General features: G+C 58.1%; 1 protein-coding gene across 2 annotated transcripts in view; it reads left to right on the forward strand.

The window, feature by feature from the left end:
* The first annotated feature begins 940 nt into the window (after window positions 1–940).
* The window catches only part of St3gal5 (ST3 beta-galactoside alpha-2,3-sialyltransferase 5), a 35267-nt gene continuing 20962 nt past the window's right edge, over window positions 941–15245 (forward strand). Inside the window, exons 1-2 of one of the 2 annotated variants that reach the window (XM_076833995.2) lie at window positions 941–1060; window positions 4493–4618. In XM_076833995.2, coding sequence (XP_076690110.2) covers window positions 985–1060; window positions 4493–4618 — 202 coding nt within the window. In that variant the 5' untranslated portion in view covers window positions 941–984. The remainder of the gene's footprint in view (window positions 1061–4492; window positions 4619–15245) is intronic. The other variant, XM_076833997.2, reaches the window with a different exon arrangement.

Raw genomic sequence — 15245 nt, forward strand, 5'->3', positions numbered from 1 at the left:
TATGTGGCCTTTGCTTCCTAGCACTAATGCTGGGGGAGCAAAATGCACACACTGATGCGTTAAAGAAGTACAAGTCAGAACTCTAAACTTTTTATTAATTCCAGTTGAAGGGAGATCGGTCACATAGAGGAAGGGAAGGGGGAGGAGGGGAGGGAAAGGGGGAAATACTGGGAATGACACTGGCCAAATTATATTGTTACGTTGTGTGCACGGACGAATATGTAACAAGAAATCCCACCATTATGTTCAATTGTAAAGCCCACCAAAAAAAACAAAACAACAAACAAAAAACCCCTTTTTTAGTTTCTGAATTTTGGGGCTAATATTTGTGCTTTAAAAAACGGTATGATCTTTCTTCTCCAGAATCAAACACAGGTGAGGAGGCCTCTGGAGTTGTGGAAATGAGCGCTACCGAAGCCCAGGTCCCGACGCGGCAATGACTTAAGGTCACCACGTTCCCAGAGCCTCAGAGAGTCGGCTGGCGGTAATCAGCGCGCTCTCTCCAGCACGTGGACCAGCACAAGGCGGCCGTGTAGCCCCACGGACACCTACCCCATCCCAGGAAGCCAGGGAGGGCTGCGGAGCGGCGCCGGCGGGCACGGCACGTGACTGCGTGAAGACCCTGGTCCAGCGGCCCAGCAACCACCCACCTAGGAGTCGCACGAGCCCCTGTAGTCCAAGCACCTTTTGTTCCTGTCTGCGCTCCACCACGTCACCGCGTGGAGCCCTGGGAGCTGCGGGGCGCTGGACACCCGGCGGGTCGCACGCGCCCCCAGCCGTCTCAGCGGGCGCCCGCCCCCGAACGGGTGGGGGCCCCGGGGCGGGGCCTCGGACTCCAGCGCCCCGATTGGCCGCCGCGGCCCCGTGACGCCGCCCCGCCCCTCGCGTCCACCGGCCGCGGGCGGGCGTGAATGGGAGCGCGGCGCCGGGGCGGGCGGGGGCGCGGGGCCGGGGCTGGCGGCCGGCCGGCGCCCGCTCCCTAGGATGCGCGCTAGGCGGCGGGAGGCGGAGCGGCGTCCCCTGCAGCCGCGGGCCCAGGCGGCGGCACCTGCTGGCCGAGGTACGTGCGCCGCGCTCCCGGCGCAGCGGTCTGGGCCGGGTCGGTGGGGGCGGCCTTCTGCCTTGCGCGGCTGGCCGACGGCTCCTCCCAGCCCGCGGGCGGCGTCGGCTGCGCGCCGCGGACTAGCCTGGCGGGGGCCGCGGGTGGGGGTCGTGGCCCGGGCCGCGCAGAGCCGGCCGCCGCGCAGGTGTGGATGCGGCGGAGGCAGAGGCTGGCGGCAGGTCCCGGTCCAGCCGCGGTGGCCTTTCGCCGCCGCTCCCCTCAGCGGCTCTGGATTCATAATTCATTGCTGGAAGCTTCCGAGCTGGCGGAGCCGAGTTAACTCGCTCCTCAGAGGGTGCGGGGCCCTCTACGGGGCCACCGCAGCCCCGAAGCCGCCTGCTGCCTGGTTCGGTAGGCGCGACGCGTGGGTCAACGATGCGGGTCCACTGCAGGCCCTCCCCGCCCCCTCTACGGACAGCCCTGTGGAGGAGGCACGATTTGGCAACCTTTTGGGTTCTGGGAGCCGTGAGCTGTGGCTTGACACGGGCATGCCTTCGTTGTGCGCCTTTTGCAAGGATTTCGGGAGCGTCTCCCGGATCTCAGCGATGGACAGGAGGGTTCCTGCCCCTACCTACGCTGCTGGTGACCTTGGCGCCTCCCTCCTCCCCCGTGCCGCTGGGGTTCCTGTCAGCTGGGAGGCTTAATCTGCGGTGGCCGAGATCCCTCCCAGGTCCGGCTCCTGGTTCTGCTGTTTAACCACACTAAGGAGTGAAGAGGTCTCTGCAGAATCGTTAGCAGATGTAGAGGATGAGTGTTTGCATTCTGTTTACTTCATGTATGTGGCCTTTGCTTCATTATGTGTCTTTCATTTAAAAGGGAAAACGGTTTTGTGTGCTGTATGTAGCACCCTTGGGTTGCCTGCCCCTGGTGGCTAGGGCCGGCTGGGCTGGGGTCACAAAGAGAAAGGAGACTCATCTCCTGTCCTCTGGTGTTTAGCAGAGCCCTCCCCTTGGCTTAGGACCCTTAAGCCTCTTGAGCGGAAGAAAACTATTCTGAAACTGGGAAGAGGGATTCTTTTCTCTTGAGTAAAGGGCATGAGCTCCCACACAGGAAAGGTAGGGTTTCCCAGGGTAACTGAAGGCCCAGGCTCAGAGGGGCTCCAACAGTCCAAGTAGCCACAAGGAATCACCTGACTTCCAGCCTTTGTTTGGACAGGAGAGATGGCAGTGAACCTGAGGGCTTAGTGCTCAGAATGTCCTGTCTTTTCACACATGTGTCCAGCATGTGGGTGCTGCTGTTTGTGTAGGATGAGATGACCCTTGCAGCCGTGGTGATGTGTCACATTCTTTCTCTGGGCAACAAAAGGAATGGGTTTGATGAGAAGGCACAAGGGTTCTGTGGAACAGAGGGTGGCCTGACCCAACTCTGAAAGCTCACATTTGTGGAAGATTCTTACAATTTGGGCACACATTGCAGATGGTCCATGTAATCAAAGTAGATGGTGTGGTAAACATTAAGGGTGCATTCAAGGCAGACTGAGGACAAACCTGTTCTTCCGTTAGCCCCCCCCACACACTCTTCTGGCTTCCCACATGGGCTCTTCCTAGTGGGAAGGGAGGCTGGCAGTGAGTGGCAGATAGAAGAGGATCCCCCCCTACAGGCTTGCTGCCTGTGGGGACAGGAGGGTTGAGATCACCCAGAGGTAGGCTCTGTGTCTATAGTCTAGCTAGGATGCTTTGGCAGGAATAAAACAACTGAGAATTGGCACGTGTAAGTAATAATGCAAACACTCTAAGAGCTGAGGAATGGGAGGCCGGGTCTGGATCAGCATGAGTGGCATAAGGTAGCCAAGGCAGGAGGGGTGGTGAATCTCAGGCCTGGGTGGAAGGAAGCCATAAATACAGATGGTGGCACAGGCCCTCCCAGGAGAGAGACCACGCTGAACCATATGTGTCGCGGGGGGAGGATGAACAAGGGGCAAGAAGACACTGCACGCCTGTCCTACCCTGACTCCAGACTGGGGAGCTATTTTATGTTTTTTTAGGTATAGCATAGATACCAGAAAGATAGACATATCCTAGCGTACTGCCCCGGGGGTTTTCCATGCTGAACCCACCCATGCAGTCACATTCAGATTCAGGACCCTGGGATCTATCTCCCTGTTCTCCCTCCAGCCATTGCCCCCTGCCCTGGGTCTACCCCATCTACCTGCCTTCCCCAAGTGTCATGTGACTGGAATCCTGCAGGTCTGTGTGTGAGTACCAGGCGTCTGTGAGCCCCTCCTGGTGTCATTGTGGCTGTGGCATGTCCACACTCATTGCGATGGAGGCCGATGGTGAACACGTAGGTACCCACGCATGGTCTTGAGCTTTGGACCCTTCTAGCGTCTGACTGTTGGTGCTGCAGCTGTGGCTGCATGAGTGTCTGGCTTTGGTAATGCGCACTTCCAGTGGGTCCGTGCTGAGGAGTGGGATTACTGGGTCCTGGGCATGTATTGCTCCTTCTGGGGACTGCAGGCAAAGCTGTCACCCAGTCCTGGGGTAGCCACATTGGTAGGTGCTCACTACCAGATGGAGCGGCAGTCTCCAGGGACTGAGGCAGGATCTCCCAGCAGTCTGGTAAGGTCCAGGAGAGGCAGTCCCTCCAGCTGCAGGCTGCCCTCAGGTGGACAGCAGGCTAGCTGCACGGGGGGCCTCTGGCCCTGATACCCGCTGGCACGAGGGAAGAGTTTCTGCTGCCCTTCGCCTTATTCCTGGCAGCTCCTGCCCCTCTTGTGCAACAGACCATACCCTGGAGCTGGTGACACGGTGGTACTAGGTGCCTTGTCAACTTGCTGTGTCCGCAGACCCCTGGGCTCTGCTCAGAAATTCCCCTGACCTAGAAGGAGAGCCACTTCTTGTTTGGGCTTTTGAGCCACACAAGACCCTTCTGTTCTGTGACAGGATGGAGAGACATCCAGGAGCCAGTGGTGAGATGGCCACCAGCTCTTGGACCCATGAAGTCACCATTTTCCTTCAGTTTTAAACATCTGGAATTATAACAATTAAATATCATGTGATAGAATTTGGTAGGCTTGATAAAAATAGCCAGTTAACTTTAAAAGGCCTACCCTGGTGGGGTGTGCTTACGTCTTTGAACGCTAGGCTGTTTTTAAGACTGTTATCTTCATGACAGGCTTGTCGCCACCCGGGCAGAGACGGTTTTTTATTTTAAACCCAGAGAGTTTGTTTTTTTTCTTCTCCTGGGCCTTAGCGTTGCCTCCCTCTCGAGTTCTGTTCTTCGCCCTCTTTCAGTTTTTCACAAACATCTTGTTCTCCTTTCTTATCTGGATGTGAGCAACAAGAACGTCAGGAGGCCAGTGTGGCCTCCGATACTCTTCTTGGCTTGTCATTTTCTGAGTTCAGATTCTTGGTCACATGGGCTTGGGCTTCTTGCTTGTCCTTCCACTAGGTCAGTGCCATGCAATGGACATACCACCTGAGCTCACCTGCAGTGTTAAGAAAGAAAGCGCAGATCCAAGCCTGAACGTTCCAGGAAGATGCAGGCTCCTGGCGCTCAGCCCTGCTGCTGCACAAGGTATTGAGTCCATTATTGATGAGCTACTTTGTATTCTTCTGTATTCTTCAGACTAAGTCTTCACAGACTTCTGCAGACCAACCTGGCTGGCACAGGACAGGCAGGGCAGGAGACTGGGCTGGGCAGTTTTACCGTGGCCTGTTGTGGATGTGTTGGCACCAGCTCACTCACTCCTCAGCACAGCCCTGAGCTTGGTACCATTGCTGCCCCCCTAGTTGGGCGGGGGGTGAGTCAGAGAGGGCCAGAAGCTTGGAAACAGTGAAGGCAGCATGGCCTTCAGGCCTGGAGGTGGCCAGGCGACTGGGCCATGTCTGTGCAGTTGGTCCCACCACTCACCTCGGTGAGTCCCAATGCCTGGTATGTGGCGGGGAGGGCCCTGTCCTGTCTAGGGATGAGGGCTGGGCACCACTTGCCACCCCTGCATGGCAGCCTCCTCCCAGTCCAGCCCTGCAGGAGGACTTCCTACCCCAGTTCAGCCCCGCAGGAGGACTTCCTACCTCAGTACAGCCCGAGGTGGTCTCTCCAAACCCCAGGTCCAAGTCACAAACCCTGTACTGTTCCTGTTGCTTTTCGGGTCAAATCCCAGCCTGTGGTGGGCACTGCCTGCTTTCCCAGCGTCCTCCCAGCATCTCATGCCCTCCTGGCTGGTCCCTTCTAGAGCTCTGTGCTCAGACTTCTCCCCGTGTGCCTTTTGGCCCTCCCTGTGCCAGTGACGCCTGCCTCCTCCTCCCCCCAGATTCCTACTCAGACCACGGCAGACTCCCTTCCCCAGAGGAGCCTCTTCTAGGACACGCCCTCCCCAAACCTCTAAAGTGTCTTGTGACACTTGGGTGCTTGTTCTGTTCAATGTGGAATGAGAAGAAAAACCGTGGCTGGGCACAGAGGTGGCACCTGTCGCCCAGCTCCGAGGAGGCTGAGCCGGAGGATGGAGCCTGGAGCCCAGAGCTTGAGGCCAGCCTGGGCAGCACAGTGAAGCCCGTCTCAGAAAAGAGGGTTACACTCTGACACACTGACAGGTCTCATCCTGCCCTTAGAGGGGGACCCTAGGAGGAGGGGCTGTGGCTGCTGCTCATCACACCTGCTCAGTCGGGAGCCTGCCAGATGCCAAGTTCCCGCATGTGTGGAGCCAAGTAGAAGGGCTGTGTGACTAGTGTGAGAGGAAGGCACTGGCTGTGGTCACTCTTCCCACAGGCCCGGGAGCGTGTCAACTTTGTGTGTTCGTGTGGGAAAGGCATCTTCCCTGTCTCCCTCTCCTTCAGCCCCCAAGCGGCCAGCTGCTGCCTACCCCCTTGTTCTGGTCACCTTCCTTCCGTGGTTGCTTTCTTACTTGGGTCCTTGTCTACCTCCTCTGGGTCTTTCACTCATTCCCACAGGACAGGAGGACTTCTGAATGCTATGGTCATTGCCAGGCTGCCTCCCACCCCAACCCCTGCCCCCAACCAGCTGCTCCCCGAGGACTGATTCTGAGGCCCACTGGCAGTGTCACTGCCAGACGCCAGCACCTTGTGGCCCTGGCCTCGCCCTCTTCTGGCGTGTGGCATCCCAGTCACTGGGATTTCCTGCAGATGACTCCCCTTGTCCTGTCTCGAGTGCCCACTGGGCTGTGGCTGAGGCAGCCTTAAAGCTGGAGCCCTTTCTGCTGGTCATGCCATCACTCTGTGGACTGCCCATCCTCCTGAGGTCCTCTTTCTCCCTTCAGGTCCTGACTGTTCAGCCCAGGGACTTGTCCTCTGCAGATTAAGAGGGAAGCCTTGTGCTGAAAGGTCAGCTGGTGCCTGGCTTGTTGGGGGCCTTGTGGGGCTGCGGTGACTTGTTCTTCTGCATCAGGTGGCCATGGCATTGTGCTGTGCCATCACAGCCCCCATGGGCAGCTCTTTCATAAGGCACTGGTTAAGGCTATGGGGACCCCAGAGTGGGGAATCCTGTGGGCAGCTCCATCCGACCCCTGGTGCCCTGTCCTGCTCCTCTGGCCTCTTTCTGCCTGAGGACTGCGCAAGCAGCTCTGCCACGAGCACTCCCGAGCCTTCTTCCTGCCTCTTAAAATGTTTCCCTTGGTGACCTGAACTTGCTCTGCAGCAGACCTTGGCTGCTCTGGTGCTGAGAGCAGGCCCCAGGCCCAGCCCCCAGGCCAGCATCTTCCTCTTCCGTCTCTGCTTGGCCACCCTGGCCCTGCTGGCTCTGACTCAGCCGCTCTGTCCCTCCGGTGACCATGATGTCAGTGGCCCTGTGACCCTGGTAGGGCTTCACCGTCTCCTCCCCGAGCTGCTGTTGGGAGGCCCTGCTTCTTCTTAGCTGCATCTCTGACCACTCCCTGTAAGCTGCGGTGGGGGCAGCCTCAGTGCTCCTCAGGTACCTCTGACTGGCCGCCCCACAGGGGCCATTCACATATCACCACCTGGGCAAGGCCCCTGGTTCCTGAGAAGGCCCAGGCTGAGCCGCAGCCCCTGTTCGATGTTTCCAGAACACAAAGTGTTTGGGTGCTTTGACTTTCCTGGTGGATCCTTCATCTGAAGAGGAAAGGGGCTGCGTCTTACTACTTCTTGTATTCTCAGTTCCTGGTATGTGAGGATTGCTGTGCTTACTAAATAACCTAAATGATCATCAGGTGAACAAGACAGGTTACACAGTGGCATAGATGAGCCCTTTCTTTGAGGCCCGAGTGCCCCAGGCTGCCTGTGTTGTCAGGAATTAGCTTTCCCCAGGTTCTGAGATGATCCTCAGGCACTGTTGAAAGGAGAAGGAAGAAAAGAGACGCCCCGTCCTCTGCTGTGGGCTCCTCCCCACTAGCCCTGGGCCTACAGGAGGTGGACAGAGAACAGCACGATCCCTGTCGCCATGGGGTGCGTACATTTGGAGGCAAGTGGTGGGTGTCACCAGGTGGGAGGACAACAGGGCCTTTTAGGGGTCTTGCTGCCTTCGTGCACTTGTGAGGCTCCTAACTTGCTCTAGCAGTTTTTAAAATGCTCTTGGATCAGGCCAGTTGGAGTTCCTAATCCTGTCCTGCAGAGAGTCTGAGACGCAGGGAGTTCCTGCTTTTAAACTCAGCCCCACGGGCTGTGCAGTGGCCCAGGAGTCACCGAGTAGAGCCACCCTGTTGTCCCTGGAATGCTGGGCATTGGTATGACCAGGGGCTCTTGCTGCTGGAGACACCTGCCCCTGAAGGGCTGGGTTTGTAGTAGTCGGGAGCACCAGAGGGCCACTGGCATGCTCCTGACACAAGCATGCTCCCAAGCAAGCCTAGAGCCCTGTGTTTGCTTGACTCTTCCTGCCAGGAAGTTGGGGTTGTTGGCATTCAGTGGATAGGAGTCTCACTTCCTCTCTCTCCAGCCACTGCGTCAGCCAGCCCCAGTTTTACTCCTAAGTGACCTTGTCTGACCCTACACCAATTTTACCTTCACCCAAGAATCTACCAGCAGGCGCCCAAAGACTCAGGCGTGATGAAGAGGGCACTTCCTGGGCCTTTGTGTCTTCCCGCAAGTCACCTGCTAATTACGAAGGGAAAGCAGTAGCTGGACTGGGAGAAGCATGGCCCCTTTAACTTCCCATCAGACCAGGCGTCCCTGAGGTGGGGACGCTCAGCAGACATACCTGGACAGCGCTGCGGAAGGCACGGCCTCTCTCTGGCCTCATCCAGCCAGGAGGGCCCACCTCAAGTCAAACCACGGGAGCAGCAATGGACAGCCCAGCTGGGAGACTGTCCATGAGTAGGTGGCCTGCACTCTGCAGAAGGACAGGGTCAGACAGATAAAGGAATGGCCTCAGACATGACAGTGAATGTCATGTGTGGCCCTTGACTGCATCCCAGAGAAGGAAGAGCCTCTGTTGGCAGTTTTGTTCTAAGGCCATCAGTGGAGCTAGTGGAGAAGTCTGGAGGAGCTTTCTGCTAGATTCCAGCGTCAGATCCACCATCGTTTCCTGACTTCGGTCACTGCTGTGGTAGTCTAAGGAATGTCCTTTTTTTAGGAAATATGGAATACTTAGGGTAGCTGTCACCGTGTTGTCCCCTCACTTTTAAGTGGCTCAGTGATGGGTGTTTTTCACATTGAAGGAGCTGCAGGGCCGGTGGTGGACAGTTGGGCTGAGGCTGGACGAGACTTCTTTGTTCTCTTTGTGTAGGTTTTATGTAAATGAAATCATTTCACAAAGGAGTTTACAAGCTGGGTGCCCGCCAGGTCCCAGTGCTGCACATCCCGTGGGAGTGATCATTCCCGGTCATAGCCAGCGTCCTTTCCCACATTGTCCAGCTCCCTTGACTTGTGCTTTGCCTCTTCTGGCCTTGGCAGGACTCGGGCAGAAGGCCTGCAGGTTCTTCTTCCGGCTTGCTGCGGCCCCGTTCCTAGATGCCATTGCCCGTGGTTGACCTAGCACCTGGCCTCTGACGAGACCTGCCCTGTCCTGGGAAGAGACTTCCCATGCAGGCACTGAAGCACATTGGAGGTGTTTATTCACAGAGGTCAGGCCTCCTCTGAGGCTAGCATTTGCTGGTAAAGGGTGGCCTGTCCCCGGCCTGACTTCCGGTGTATGCTTAGGCTTGTTCTGCCTGGGGACAGGTGCTTTTCTAGCCTCTGCTCTATAATGCAGTGTGGGCAGGCGTCTCTGCTTTTGGCTGGGCTCTCCTGTGGAGACAGTGGCAGGGGTTCAGGGAGGACATCTGGCTGGGCCTGGTAGGTTTTTGGGTGGGTCTGCTTATCGCAGTCTGCAGGGCTCCAGTGATACTGACCAGCCCCAGGGAGCAGCCTCGGCACCAGTGCAGGTGTGGCCTCTGCTCCTCTGTCCTTCCTGTCCTACCACCCTGGCTCCTGTCCCCATCACTGTGTTCTCACTCCCGTCTCCCCCTCCTCCCATCCCCCCCGACTCCCCCCCCATCCCCCCGACTCCCCCTCCCATTCCCCCTCTCATCCCCCCCACTCCCATCTCCCCCCACTCCCATCTCCCCCCAACTTCCGTCTCCCCCCACTCCCGTCCCCCCGTCCTATTTCCCCTCTCCCCGCCACACTCCTGTCCCCCGTACTCTTGCCCCCCTCCTGTCTCCCCCCACTCCCATCCCCCCCTCCTGTCTCCCCCCCCTCCCCCCTCCTTCATCCCCCCTATTCCTGTCCCCCCACTCCTCTCCCCTCACTCCTCCCGCCCCCCCCTTCCCCATCTTCTTGGGTGCCCTCTTTCTCTTCCACGGGGGCCTGAAGTGCTGGTGCCTGTGGGACTGGTGAGCTTTCCTCTTTCTGTGGAACAGTTGGTGAGTGAGAATCTGCCATTTGAGTGGGGCCAGGATGGTAGAAGTGTCTCTTCCAACACTGCTTTTCACAGATTAGCAAACATCCTCTAGGGTTGAGTGACTTGGCCGCTATGAAATCGCCCACAGTTGAGCATTTGATCTCTTCTTTTGTTCTTAAGGGGAAAAAAAAAAAAATCAAACAGTGGCAGCTGCTGCTTCTCCCCGAGGTGGTGGGCAGTTGGGGGATTGGCTCTCCTGCCCTTCCCACCACAGGCCCACCCCGTGTATCTTGATTGAAAAGGGGCCTGAGCCCTGTTCTCCACGAGCCGGTACTGGTGGGACCCGTGTAGACACTCAGGAGTCTGGGCCTCCCGCCGGCCTCGGCACATGGGGTGCTTTGGTCAGCTTCCTGTGGGCACCCGGTGGCAAGCTCTGGTGCCAGCATCGGCTCACATATGCCCCAGGTACTTGTTGGACACCTTTTCCACAGTGGGCATGGCTTTAGGTGCCGAGTTAGTCTAGTGAACAAAATAGACAGTCTCTGCCCCTGGGGAACATGTATTCAAGGGACAGCAGTGCCCAGTAGTGAGTGCTAAGGAGCAATGGCTGCTGGCTCTCTGCAGAGGGCCCTAGAGGAGGACAGGCTTGTGCAGACACCAGGACTGATGGTCGGGGACATCTCTAGAGGGCAGAGGCCTGCTGTGGGTGTGTGCCAGAGTGGAGCAGGGAAGAGAAGGTGAGAGGGTGGGAAGATGAGGGGGCCCTGAGAGCCCCTAAGGAGAGAGCTGCCCGGCGCAGAGCGCGGTGGCTTGGTGGGTCAGGAAGAGAGCCATGCGGGGTCGCTGGGCCAGTTCTAATGTGGGGGACATTTGTGTTTCCAGGGGCTCGGAACCTCTCCCCTTTGCGCTTGATAGTGGTGATGGGGTCCCAGTCAGAGGAGCACCAGTTGGATGAAAGGCCTCAGTCGGTGAAGCGCTGTCATTTTGGTGGATGGTCACAGTGGGCTCCGTGGGGACTATAGTGATGGCATCACGGCGGGCTCCTGGGGACTGTGGTCATGGTGTCACGACAGGCTCAGGGTGGACTGTGTATCTGGACAGCAGCACCTTCACTCTCCATGCAGAGGACTCACCCTGACTACTCTGCCCAGTGTGTGGGAGAACTTGGATACCTGTGGGCTGAAGCCTGTTGCTGACCACTTGCTTTGTCCCTGGGGAGAGCTAGCTGGGGAACAGGCTTCTCAGTGGTGCCCATCCCTGGCTGGAGGGACCCTGTTTACCCATGCCCGCTGGGTGTCCTTGCCTGGCCCTGCCAGCTAGGAGTGGGCCTGGGGATCTGCCCACTTGCCAGCACCCTGCAGTGGTCTTGTGCATGGTCGGGTAGGACAGACCCTGCCAGGGATGGTGGCAGATGCATCTATAACTGAGACTGACCCAGGTTTCCTGGGCAGTGGTGGGTCAGGTCTCGGCACCTCCTCTGTGGTTTTGATCTCCTGTGTGATTTCACACTCCTGAGAGTGTGATGCTGCCACCCAGTGGAAAAGGGGAAGGGTTGGAATAGTGGCCTGGGCCTACCTTGGTGGTGGGCTGAGGCTGCCAAAGGCACTCTGCTGGGGTCCTGGGCGCCCAGGAGTGAGCCTGGGTCTCCGTCCACCACAGGCCTGCTGCTGGGGCCCCACCTGGCTCAGGGCATGGACTTGGGCCTGGCCGTGCGGTTGGCTTGCATGCCCCCAGCAGGTGAGGACAAGACCACACGTGTGATGAATCGGGATTCTCCAGGTGGTGGAAGGCAAACAGACCTCGGGAAGGTTAGATACCGAGACTCAAAACCCTGATCTCAACCCTCGATCTCAGTCTTGCTGTGCACAGTCACCCATTGACTTTAAAGTAGGACAATGTTGAAATTTTAATGTACATGATGATGATCTCAGTGGTCAGGGCTGGGTGATCTTGTCCCCATGAAACATTTGTGGTGTCTGGAGACATTTTTGCTTGACACCACTAAAGGATAGGTGGGGAACCAGAGGTGCTGCTGGCATCTTATGGGTGGAGGCCAGGGATGGACAGCCCCCACCTTACAGAACTGCCCGGCCTGAGTGTCGGGAGCCCTGTGGTGCAGAAGCCCTGCGGTGCAGAAGCCCTGCAGGAGGGCCTCTGGGGTCCTGGGAGTAAGCCCCGTTGCTATGTGTTAGGATTCTTGGTGAGCAGTCATAGGAGAGTTCTGATGACACCAGTTGGCACGTTGCCAGTGCAGTGGAGGATGGAAACCTGCCTGTTCAGGGTGGGCTTGCCCTGGACTCCTCAGAAGTGCGTGTGAGGGGCTGGCAGGCCTGGGGCCAGGCCCCACGTGGGCAGGCACACTGCTGCTGTTCAGGTGCATGTGTGTGGCTCACGCGTGATGCTGTAGGACGCGTGTAGGTGCAGAATGGTTCTGTGGTGAAGCAGGTAGGTGCCTCCGTTGTCTCATGTGGTTCCTTTTGGGGACAGCAGCAGCTGCGACCTAACTTCTCAGAAGGCCCTGCCTCGGCAGCAGCATCAACCCTGAGATCTCTGGGCTTCTCACCCTCAGCCTCCTACCTGCATCTCCCCACTTCCTCCTGCCCACGCTAACCCCTGTTCCACTCTGTGTCTTGAGCTCTTTAAATTCCACATAAAGGCAAGCTCATGCAGCCTTTGTCTGTCTGTCTGTCCGGCTTACTTCACGTGGTGCCCTGTTCTCCACGTTGTGGCAAATGGCAGGATCACTGTCCCTGTCCCACCAAGCAGCCTGTCCTCTGGGGCAGGAGTGGACCTGGGCCCCAGGCTGCTTTCATGCTGGTGCCCTCAGGGGGGCATCTGCTGGTGGCAGCCACACCCTGGGCACAGCTTCTCTCACACCCTCCCTCTGTGTCCTCTCTTGGCCGTAGGTCTCCTGAGAGCAGGGACCAGTCCATCACCTTGTCTCTGCGTCCTTACAGAGCACAGAGCACGGCACAGAGCCTCGTGAAACTTAGAGACCAGCCCCTGTGTGAGCCAGTGAGGCACTGAGTGGCCATGTGATGGGGGAAACTTCAGAGTGTCCTCACAGTCGCAGGTCTTCTTGGTCTCCCTCCTCAGCCCCTTCGGGGTGGCTTTCCCAGGGCAGGGCTCATGGGTACTTCCCTCCTGCTTTTGGGACCTTAGCTCTCTGGGTAGCCATGGCCCACCCTTCCACTTGGCCTTCCTCTGGCTGAGCAGACTTGCTGTGAGCCCCCTCCCTCCTGCCCTCTGGGCCGGCTCTGCAGCTGTGCAGCCGTGGTACTGATGACCAGAGAAACCTAGGTGGATGCAGTTGGGGTCTCCAGGCAGGTGCCCTCCCTTCCCATCTTCCTTTTTTCCTATCTGGAAGGGGGAGCAGAGAGGTCGGCCTCAGGCTGATGCTGGAGGAGCCCAAGAAGGCAGGGTTTGGGGACACTCAGACATGGCGGAGCTGCCTGGTTTGTGGCGTGGCCCAGGACCTTCGCGGTCAGGTGTCTGGTGTGCAGCCAGGACAGCCCCTGGCTGACACCTCAGCTCTTGGCCAGTCAAGGCAGCCCGGGGTTCCTGCTGTCTCTGCCTTGTTGACCTGGAGGCTGCAGGTGTTGGAGACTCCTGCATGTCCTCCTCTGCCTCTCTCCTACCCTCTTGCCTGTGTGGTCCCACCCCCAGCCCTGCCAGAGCTGCAGCCAGAAGCCTTCTCTCACTGGGAGCTGTCCCCCAGGACCGCCCTGTGCTGCCCTGTGATACTGGAGCTGTCCCTGCGCTCACCTTCCCAGACGGCCCGTCCCAGCCCAGCACCGCTTTGCTCTCTCTCAGCATGTCCTGGCCTGCCTGTTACTCAGCCACACACCCCTGATCTTCCCCAGACGCAGGTGACAGGCAGGGTGTGAGGTGGACTTGGAGTGGACGGCACGGGCCGAGCGCTCAGTCCTTCTGCTCTCCCAGGTGTCTGTCGCCAGGCTGAGTGCCCCCACAGTGCAGGGGGCAGGTGTTCTGGGACTTGGTGGGGCTGTGTGCAGGGGAGTCCCTCCCAGCAGAGGCTCTGCCCGCCACTCCTGTGCAAGCGCCATCCAGTCCTGTCGTTCCTGCTCGTCAGTGTTCATCGTTAACTTGTGAAAGGTCGGTGGTCCACAGAGACACGTGCCGTGTGCTTACCAGGGCCGCAAGGGGCCGTTTCCTCATCAGATCTGCAGGCTCCTGAAGACCCCTGGGTGTCTGTGGGTGGAGTAGACAATACTTCCCTGCACAAAAGTGGCTGGTGCAGCCGCGACATGGGGGCTGTCGCCCTGGTGGCCCCAGGAGAGGGTCAGAGTGATGTGCCGGGGCCCAGCACTTAGAGAGGGGGAGGAGAGCAGGAGGACCAGCCCACTGTCCCTGCCAGCAGAAACCCTGGGGCAGCGCCCACAGCCTGAAACAGGATTTACTCAGTGAGTAAGTGTGGACACCCAGTCCCTGCCTGTCAGCAAGGGACCACAGCAGTGTGCACAGCAAAGACCCCACTGCAGGAACAGGCATGGGGGGCAGAGACTATCATGAAGTGGGGACAAGTGTCTCCCAGGAGTGTTAGGAAGACAGTAAACCTGGGACAGCCACGTTCCTATTAGTCCAGCCCAGGCACTTTCCTGTTATGAAAATTAACTGAGTTGACTCCTGCTGTTAATTGAATTGACAGGAAGATGGATGGGGCTGTGTGCACGCATGGCCTTGGTCAAGGGGTGGCTTTGGAGTGCGGACATGTGTGTGACAGCTCCTGCCCCAGCTGGCCCCGTGATGCAGTCCATGTCGGGCGGCCATGCAAGCCCTCTGCAGGGAGGGCCCATCGTTCTCTGTTGGCCAGCGCTTTGGAAGCCCAGGAGGCTTTGCAGAAGAAGGTGGGCCATCTCTGCTGCCCAGCAGGCTGGACTTGCTGGTGTCCAGCGATTTTTTTCTCTTTAGATGGTCCTTTCTTAATGAAGCTCCCTCTGAAATCCAGGAACTCAGTTCCTGCTTCTCCACTCCTGAGATGCTGTCCCTGACATTCTGGAGGTGCTCCAGGGTTCCGAAAGGCATTTTGTTTGGGTGATTTTTGTATCTCCTGATAGCGTGGCATCAGTGGTAACTTAAGGATTCTCCCCCCAAATGAAAACGTTTTAATCTTCTAGGAATGAAGATAGGAACGAGCGGGATTCAGTAGTAGCATTGAGAGGAAAAGGTGAGATGTGCTTCCCGCTCCTCGTACCCCTGTGCCTGCTGTGAACCATCGTCCTGATCATAGTCCTCAGCTCAGAAGCTCGGCTCTATGTGCGCTGGCTGTGGGTAACAGGTCCCCACGCTTGGCTGCACTGCACCAGCTAACCACAGGTCACGTTGTCCCATGCCATGCCTTGGGTGTTCTAAGTGCTCATGGGAGAATTTGGTAGATTCTTCAGCAGAGGGGTCC

The sequence above is a fragment of the Callospermophilus lateralis genome, chromosome 14 (assembly GCF_048772815.1).
Source record: "Callospermophilus lateralis isolate mCalLat2 chromosome 14, mCalLat2.hap1, whole genome shotgun sequence".
NCBI lineage: Eukaryota > Metazoa > Chordata > Mammalia > Rodentia > Sciuridae > Callospermophilus > Callospermophilus lateralis.